At 39.5% G+C, this 9092-nt stretch overlaps 1 protein-coding gene across 2 annotated transcripts in view; it reads right to left on the bottom strand.

Annotated features, from left to right (window-relative positions):
- LOC106881487 (SAM and SH3 domain-containing protein 1) overlaps window positions 1–9092 on the bottom strand; it is a 120010-nt gene that overhangs the window by 15991 nt on the left and 94927 nt on the right. For both annotated transcript variants that reach the window (XM_014931889.2, XM_014931888.2), the window contains 4 exons: window positions 3973–4044; window positions 2261–2395; window positions 1526–1586; window positions 350–495 (listed from right to left, as the gene is read on the bottom strand). In XM_014931889.2, coding sequence (XP_014787375.1) covers window positions 350–495; window positions 1526–1586; window positions 2261–2395; window positions 3973–4044 — 414 coding nt within the window. The remainder of the gene's footprint in view (window positions 1–349; window positions 496–1525; window positions 1587–2260; window positions 2396–3972; window positions 4045–9092) is intronic.

Here is a 9092-nt window from a genome sequence, read left to right on the forward strand (position 1 = left end):
ATATATATATATATATATATATATATATATATATATATACATATATATCATCATCATCACTTAACATCTGTCCAACCCATGCTGGCATGGGTTGGACAGTTTGAGAGGTAGAAGAGTACACCAGGTTGTTGTGTCTGCTTTGGTATCATTTCTTTATGACTATACATGTGTGGGTATGTGTGTAAAATTATGCATAAAAGTGTGCATGTGTATTTGGAGAGAGTGAGAGCATTTTTACACACACACAGATGTATTGCAATGACAGATTTTCTGATATTCCTACAATGCATCTATTGGAAAAGCACAAGCCTGTAGCCACAGATAGAAATAAAAATATTATGTTACTCACCCTTAATACTAAAGCATCTTTCTCCTGTGGCTCAGGGTCATAGTCAGTATGTACCCTAGCCTGCCCTAAAAATGGGCCAGAGTAGAGAGGCATGCCATCTACAGTAGAGGCTATGGAATTCTGGGAAATTGTCACTTGGTATTTGCCTGGACGATAGAAATAATGGAATATCAGATTGTGGAGCAGATGACGTATAGATTGATGTGCACACATACACAGACACCCCTCCACACACACACAAACACATATGTATGTTATTTCTACAATAGACACAAAGCCTGAAATTTGGGGGAAGTGGACAAGTCAATTACATCAACCCCAGTATTCAACCGGTACTTATTTTATCCACCCTGAAAAGATAAAAGGCAAAGTCAACCTCGGCAGAATTTGAACTCAGAACATAAAGATGGCAGAAATGCAACCAAGCATTTTGTCAGGCATGATAATGGCTATGCCAGTTTACCACCTTCAAATGCATGCATGCATGCATACAAGCATGCATCCATCCTTCCTTCCTTCCATACACACACACATGTACCATCAGTAATTACTCAGGGTAAGCAGTTGGTGGCCTTTATGTAGTAAAACACAAAAAAAATAAGTGAAACACAGGTGTGCGACTGAGTTGTAGGCAGATTTATTTCTGCCTTTATAGCATATAAAGAAAACGTTGTAGGAGTGTACGCAGCACATGTACTACAGCAGTACTATGTGTAGCTTAAATACTGAGATTGAAAAGCAGGGGCAAATTATGCTTACCTAATCTTCAAAAAAATAAAATATTTTGTATTTTATGCAGAATCATCAGAGTAACCTTCATAATTTTATTGAATTAGGTGCATATTTTGCCATAAAAGGAAAATGTTGCTATCGATCTATTTTATTCAAGGTAGACACTGCCTACCTTACCTACCTATTTGGCACATCTGTGATACATACATACATACATACATATACACACACATATACATGCAAAGACACATGAACCCACATCTATAAACACACACATAAATACACATACTCGCAAACACACAGGTCCACATACACATACTCACAGGATCACACAGTGATGAGACACTCTGAAAGGGACAAAACCCTTCCAATCCGTACCGGCATAGGCAAGCAGACATAAAAATGATGATAAATGGCTCTCTAGGAGAGACAAAACCAACTTACACCTATTAAATATTTCTGGGCTTCCTGTTACAGCATGGACATCGGATACATCTTGGTTCATCTGAAATAGAAAGTAGAATGCTTATACTGCTGTAATTGTGTTGCTGTTGTGTGATGGTGGTGTAGTATGAAAGAAAAATCATTTATATAGTGTGTGTTTGTATGGGTAGATATAGAAACAATTACATTTTTAGAAGAGTCATTTTAGCTGTTTAAGAATTTGCTATTATATTTAATTAATATGTTGTTCTCGAATTTTGGCACAAGGCCAGCAATTTCAGGGGTGGGGCAGTAAGTCAATTACATTGACCCCAGTACCTAACTGGTACTTATTTTATTGACCCTGAAAGGATGAAAAGCAAAGTCGATCTAGGGAGAATTTGAACTCACGACATGAAGACAGGCAAAATGTCGCCCAGTGTGCTAATGATTCTGCCAGTTCACTACCTTATATTCAATCAATATATGACTTAATAGTTCAATCTGTTATGGAATATATATTAAAAATAAAAACTTTTCAGACATTCTGTGACCTGGTCAGTGACAATTTTACTGAATTACATCCATAAGCAAGTCACAAAAGTGTGACAAAACTTGTATGCTTTTTGTACCATTCACCATATAAATCAATGTACATGTGTGTATGTATATGAGAAAGAGAGAGAGAGAGAGAGAGAGTGTGTGTGTGTGTTCGTGTGTATGTGGTTGTGTGTGCTTTTAGCAGGGTTCACTGACCTGCCGTGACCTGTAATTTGGCTCCTTAGAACGTAGCAGTTTCTTTTTCAGGTCATTCCTCAAATCTTTGTTTCTGTCATTAACACTCAATGACCGTTGTGTGATCATTCCTCGTGGACAACTCTGACTTAGTCTCTGCAATGACATAACAACAACACAAATATACAGTTTTGTAGCAATACATAAATTAACTCACCCGACACCATACCTGCATACACATTAAAGCACCCACTACACTCTCGGAGTGGTTGGCGTTAGGAAAGGCATCCAGCTGTAGAAACTCTGCCAAATCAGACTGGAGCCTGGTGAAGCCATCTGGTTTACCAGTCCTCAGTCAAATCGTCCAACCCATGCTAGCATGGAAAGCGGACGTTAAACGATGATGATGATGATGTATAAAATGATGTAACAGCAACATAACCAGAGAATATTAAAACAATGTGTGGATTAACACTCCATACATAGACATATATAGCTACCTACACATACATATACAATTACTGAAGGCAAGTGGCCTAGTGGTTAGACTGTTGCATTCATGATCTAAAGATCATGGGTTCAATTCCCTGACTGGGCAGTGCATTGTGTTCTTGAGCAAAACTCTTCATTTCACGGTGCTCCAGACCCCTTCCAATCAGAGGAGGATGTTGGCCTGCTCATTTGCCTAGCTAGTGGGGTGTCATCATTTGTAGGCTAAAACAATGCAAAAGCGCATTATGATCAGTGATGTGTAACAATATCTGATAGCCTGCTTGACCATGTGGTCACATGATGTATACAATTATGTATACATTACATGTACAACTATGTAACAAACACAACACAACTTTGGAATATTAAAACTGCCCTTCAGATTCTAGCTCCCTTCCTATCTCTCTGCTATAGTGTCTACTACTCCATTGAACTATTATTGGTCAATGTAACATTACTCATTTCTCCAACATTTTGTTGAGTCCTCCTTCTACCTCTACTACAACGTCCACTGATAACTGAAATACCAGTCTATATATATCACTACACCCAATGCTACACTAACTTGTGGTGCCCTCCTTTTATATCTACTACAAAGTTTATTGCATCGTTGAACTATCAAGTTATGTACCACCCCTTATATATATATATCTACCTAATGCCTCTTTTCTCTCTCTTAATTGTTACATTATCTCCCTCATCAAAGTCTATATTAGACATTATCCTAATCCTTTTAACCCAAACTGCCTCACCCTCTGTTCATATTTTAGCTTCACACATCACTGTTGTTGGCACTCCGTCGCTTACGACGTCGAGGGTTCCAGTTGATCCAATCAACTGAACAGCCTGCTCGTGAAATGAACGTGCAAGTGGCTGAGCACTCCACAGACACATGTACCCTTAACGTAGTTCTCGGGGATATTCAGCATGACACAGTGTGACAAGGCTGGCCCTTTGAATTACAGGCACAACAGAAACAGGAAGTAAGAGTGAGAGAAAGTTGTGGCGGAAGAGTACAGCAGGGTTCACCACCATCCCCTGCCGGAGCCTCGTGAAACTTGAAGTGTTTTCGCTCAATAAACACTCACAACACCCGGTCTGGGAATCGAAACCGCGATCCTATGACCGCGAGTCCGCTGCCCTAACCACTGGGCCATTGCATCTCCACTGCTTGACACATCAACCAGCAAGTAATTAGCATATTAAGTAATTAAAAAGAAAAAAAAACAACAACCACATACCATATTTGTTTCATCATGATCGTCGTAGTCAGATGACATACCATCATCACCTGTACTGTAACTATTGCTTCTCTGAAAAATAGAACAGACAGAAGGAATTGATAACTCAGAATCAGGGAGAACCGTTTCTGTGGTATTATGATGGAATGGTAAAGTCAGAGACAGAGAGAATAGCTGTAGAATAGTAGTGGTGATGTAGAATGGTTGCATCAAAGAGAAGGTGAAGATGATATGGTAAAGTAGTTAAATGAATAAGACTGTTAAGATTGTGTATAGTCATTAGTTGGAGTGTTACTCTCTGCTTGCAGAGTTTTCATAATGAATTGTGTTCATTAAAATGGTTGATTAATACAGTTAGATTATTAACAAGGCCAACAATTCAGGATTGTGATATAAATGACTGAAGAGACTGTAGTATATTACTGGTATATATTAGAAGCCTTATATTACTGCAGTATATTACATGCTTTATCAAATCTGTAAAGACGTGAGAAACAGTAAACCTTCGCAGGATATAAACACATATGGGGATGAGAGTGATAGATCAATCATGGTTATCAATCACAGACAAGTAGTAGTAGTAGTAGTAGTAGTAGTAGTAGTAGTAGTAGTAGTAGTAGTAGTAGTAGTAGTAGTAGTAGTAGTAGTACAACAACACAGGAATTACAGGATTATTTCACATGGCTGGGAGATGAGACAAGAATACAGCATGGCTTGATAGAAGACATATACATTTATTATTCAAAATTTTAAATTGGTTTGATCCACAGGTAGAGGTTTGTGGCAATGGCTTTCACAGGCTTTCACAGGCTTCCTGAGAGTGGTGACATCAGTGCAATTAACATGATGATGATGATCATCATTATTTAATGTCACCTTTCCATGCTGGCATGGGTTGGACGGTTTGACAGGAGCTGGCAAGTCAGAAGACTGTACCATGCTCTGCTGTCTGCTTCGGTGTGGTTTCTATCGCTGGATGTCCTTCCTAATGTCAACCACTTTACAGAGTGTACAAGGTGCTTTTTTGTATGTCACCAGCACTAGCAAGTTCACCAAGTAACTAGCATGACAAGACCTCTCATCTGAGAGGAGGGAAAATATTGAAGGAGAGGGCCTTGCGCCAAGTGATGAAAAATTAAGGTATGAATAGAGAAACAAAGGTGTTTTGCAGTAGAGGGGATACAAGGATACCTCAAGCAGCGTTCTTTGAAGAGGAATGGACATAGTAGTTACCATGGGATGGACACTATATGGGTGACGACAGGAGAAGGGAGTAAAGATGAGTGGTTCAGAGTACCTGGGTATAGGTGACACAAGACCAGCAATCTCCAATGAGTAGGAGCTATTGTAATGGAAAAGTATAAAAATCAAATCAGAGAGAAAAGAGATAATGTCTGTGGGTCAAAGACTGGAGTGTGCTTGTGAGTGACTTCCTGCCAACCAGCTGAGCAATCTCTCTATAGAGGAAGCCTAAGATGGTTGTATGTGATGCAATAGTTCCTCAGATGTGAAAGCTATACTCCACTTGAGTTTTGTACAATGTTAGCAGTTGCTGGAGACTGAAGTATTGGCTCTGAAGAGAAAGATCAGTTTTAGTGATACAATCTCTAATATATTGAATATATTGAATATATGCATTTGCAGGAGAGATCCTCAGAAATGGTGAAGCTTAGCTTTTGTAGTAACCTTAAGGGTTTTAGCTGCATGCTGTTTGTGTTTTGTAGAATGAGGTATAATAATATTATGCATTTTTGCTGGTGAAGTAGACAAGATTGGCTTATCTCCATGAGAGGATATTTTTGAGATCTACATTGATGGAGTTCATGTAGATTTAAAACGAGATGTCTGAGTAGCATGTGGATGATGCTTGGATGCAGAATGTCAGAGAGAAATGAAGTGTGGTATCATCAGAGTTGAAGTGAGTGCTGATGAAGATGACAGTAAGATGAATATGACCTGCATGGGATACAAAACCAAACTTTGGGCACACCAGAGTGTGAGTCACACAGAAATCCAGCAGTATACTCCACATACACAACAAGCTACTAGTCAGAACCAAGCAACCAGTTAATACTCACATCTTCACCAATCAACATCCTATGTGTTAAACTATCAACCACTTAATACCACATGTTAACCGAGCAACCTTTGCTACATGTTAATCAGCTAACCCGTATTAAACCTACCCTAAATACTTGCTTTTCAACCCAAACCTATATTAAAACTCTTAAAATAGTTAGTATTTTTTGTTTCTATCTGTTAGTGTTTTGCATCCATTTTCTCTGTTTTCCAGGTAGATTTGGTTTCCATTTGAACATATATTTCCACAGCTAGAAAATATATTTCCACAGCTAGAAAATATATTTCCACAGCTGGAAAGCTGCTCCTTCCCACCAATAGCTACACAACAATTAAGTGAAGAATGGGATCTTCTTTTTTTTTGTCACACAAACTAGTGAACAAAACAATGATAGTGGTAAGCTTTCAACTTATGATCAAGAGGTCAGTAAAACAGGATCTTAAACCTCACAGCTATTTTACCTACAGAAGAATGAATACTTGACTAACCACATTAGTCATTTCCTAAATGATTCAGAACTTTGGTGGGATTAGATCTCTGTCACACTGCACTGAATGTTAAAGTATTTTTATGGCTTAGTCAGAAGGGGCAGAACTCACAGCACACCTTTTTAGGCCTTCTAATATTGCAGATTTGGCAAGAATGCTTGAAACAGAGTACACCCACAAAGACACCCAAGAGCTCAGTGGTGGAGCTAAACAGAGACATATTAAGCCTTCCCCTCAAGAACAGGAAAGGTCCTGGTAACAGACTTCTGCTCGATTCCACCCAACTAATTTCACTCACAAGGCCAAGTCAAAGACATTATCCCAGAGTGCCATACTGTGGGCTCAGCCTGGAAGAGCAAGCATTTGTTTATCTGGTGAGTTCTATCTTGAACACAGCCATGCAAGTGTTCAATATAGAACTGACAAGCTTAGTTTTCAGTCAACCCCACAATAGACAGACCAGTATGTAAGGTGTTACAAAGTCAACAATTGGTGTTGCAGTTTACAGTAGACTGATAATAAAAAGATATCATACTATCTCTCTCTCTTTCTCTCTTTTACTTGTTTCAGTCATTCGACTGCGGCCATGCTGGAGCACCGCCTTTAGTCAAACAAATCAACCCCAGGACTTATTCTTTGTAAGCCTAGTACTTATTCTATCGGTCTCTTTTGCCAAACTGCTAAGTTACGGGGATGTAAACACACCAGCATCGGTTGTCAAGCGATGTTGGGGGAGACAAACACAGACACACAAACACACATGCCAAACTTCTTTCAGTTTCCGTCTACCAAATCCACTCACAAGGCTTTGGTCGGCCCGAGGCTATAGTAGAAGACATTTGCCCAAGGTGCAACACAGTGGAACTGAACCCAGAACCATGTGGTTGGTAAGCAAGCTATTTACCACACAGCCACTCCTGCACCTGCATATTATTTTAAAATATCACGTGGGCAGATGTGTGAGTGTAAAGGAGGGGTGGTGCAGACTGTTTCTTTAACCCACCACCACTCCACTTGTTGACAGGTTCTGGGATTCCACAGAGAACATATAAATAACCAGCTCAGATCAGATAGAACTACTGCGGATGTGTTTCTAATCGGAATGACTGTACTTGTGAAAATCATTCAATAGGAATAGTCGGTCTGTTGGCTGGTCAGTCGGTTGGTCAATGAGGGTAGTTGATCTGTTGGCTGGATGGTCAGTAGGGGTAGCTAGTTTGTTGACCTGTAGGTCTATTGGTGAACAGTTTTGTGTTTTGATTGAAATGGTAAACACTGGAACAATAAGTGTATGCATTCACTCTTTCCAATGATGAACAATGAGAGAAATAGAGCTGGAGTGCATGTGTGTGTGTGTGTGTGTGTGTGTGTGTGTGAGTGCATCTGCATATATATATCTGTGACTATATTTATGTTCATAAATGCTTGCATATGTGCGTTGTTTGTATGTATGTGTATCGTGAATCTGTGTGTTTGCATATGTTTGTGTGTATGTGTATGTATATATGTATGTATGTATGTATGTATGTATGTATATGTCTTTTTCTTCAATGTGTATGAATCTACTTGTGTGTGTGTGTGTGTGTGTGTGCGTCTGTGTGTGTGTGTTTGTACATGTGTATTTGTGTGTGTGTGTGTGTGTGTGTTTGTACATGTGTATCTGTGTGTGTGTGCGTGTGTGTGTTTGTACATGTATATCTGTGTGTGTGTGTGTGTGTGTGTGTGTGTGTGTGATTTGTACATCTGATAGAAAGAGGGGTAGGAGGACATTGCGTTCAATAGATGAAAAGGAAGTTGCTAGAGAACCAATACTTGCACAGTTACCCATCCACCCTGGCTTATGGTGAAGTAGGAGGAGGTTTTTGTATGTGTGTGTTTGTTGAGGGATTGGTGGTGGTGGCGGTGGGGGGATTAGGTGGAGTGGGAGAGAGGAGAGTTGATGAGGAGAATAAACCAAGTGACCAGCAAGCAGTTAATTAATTATGAGTTAATGACAAAGCAAGAGAAACAGTGGCTGCGTTGTTTACAGGGGAGAAGGGTGCAACGGGGGGAGGAAGCATTGATCACTGAAATGCACACACACATACACACACATACGCGTGTGCGTATATACATATAGTGATATACGTAAGGTGGTGGGTGTTTAAAGATGGGAGAAAGTAATAGGAAAGGATGCATCAATCACTTGTGTATACATAAATGGGAGCACGTATATACACAAATGAACAAATGTGTAAAACATAACTAGGTAAATTAATGAATACATACATGTACTGAGAACAACATACATACATGCGCATATACACACACACGCATATACACACGCGTACACATATATAAACACACACACACACACACACATATATGAGCAGCAGTAAGAAACTCCAAGAAGTGAGTCACATGGACTCAGCTTTGAATACATGTTATTCCACTACCTATTATTATGAACTTATAATCATCACGTGTCTGTATGTGTGTGTGTGTGTGTGTATGTGTGTGCATGTGTGTGTGTGTGACAGAGAGAGAGAGAGAGAGAGAGAGAGAGAGAGAGA

The sequence above is a fragment of the Octopus bimaculoides genome, chromosome 2, assembly GCF_001194135.2.
Source record: "Octopus bimaculoides isolate UCB-OBI-ISO-001 chromosome 2, ASM119413v2, whole genome shotgun sequence".
Taxonomy (NCBI): Eukaryota; Metazoa; Mollusca; class Cephalopoda; order Octopoda; family Octopodidae; genus Octopus; species Octopus bimaculoides.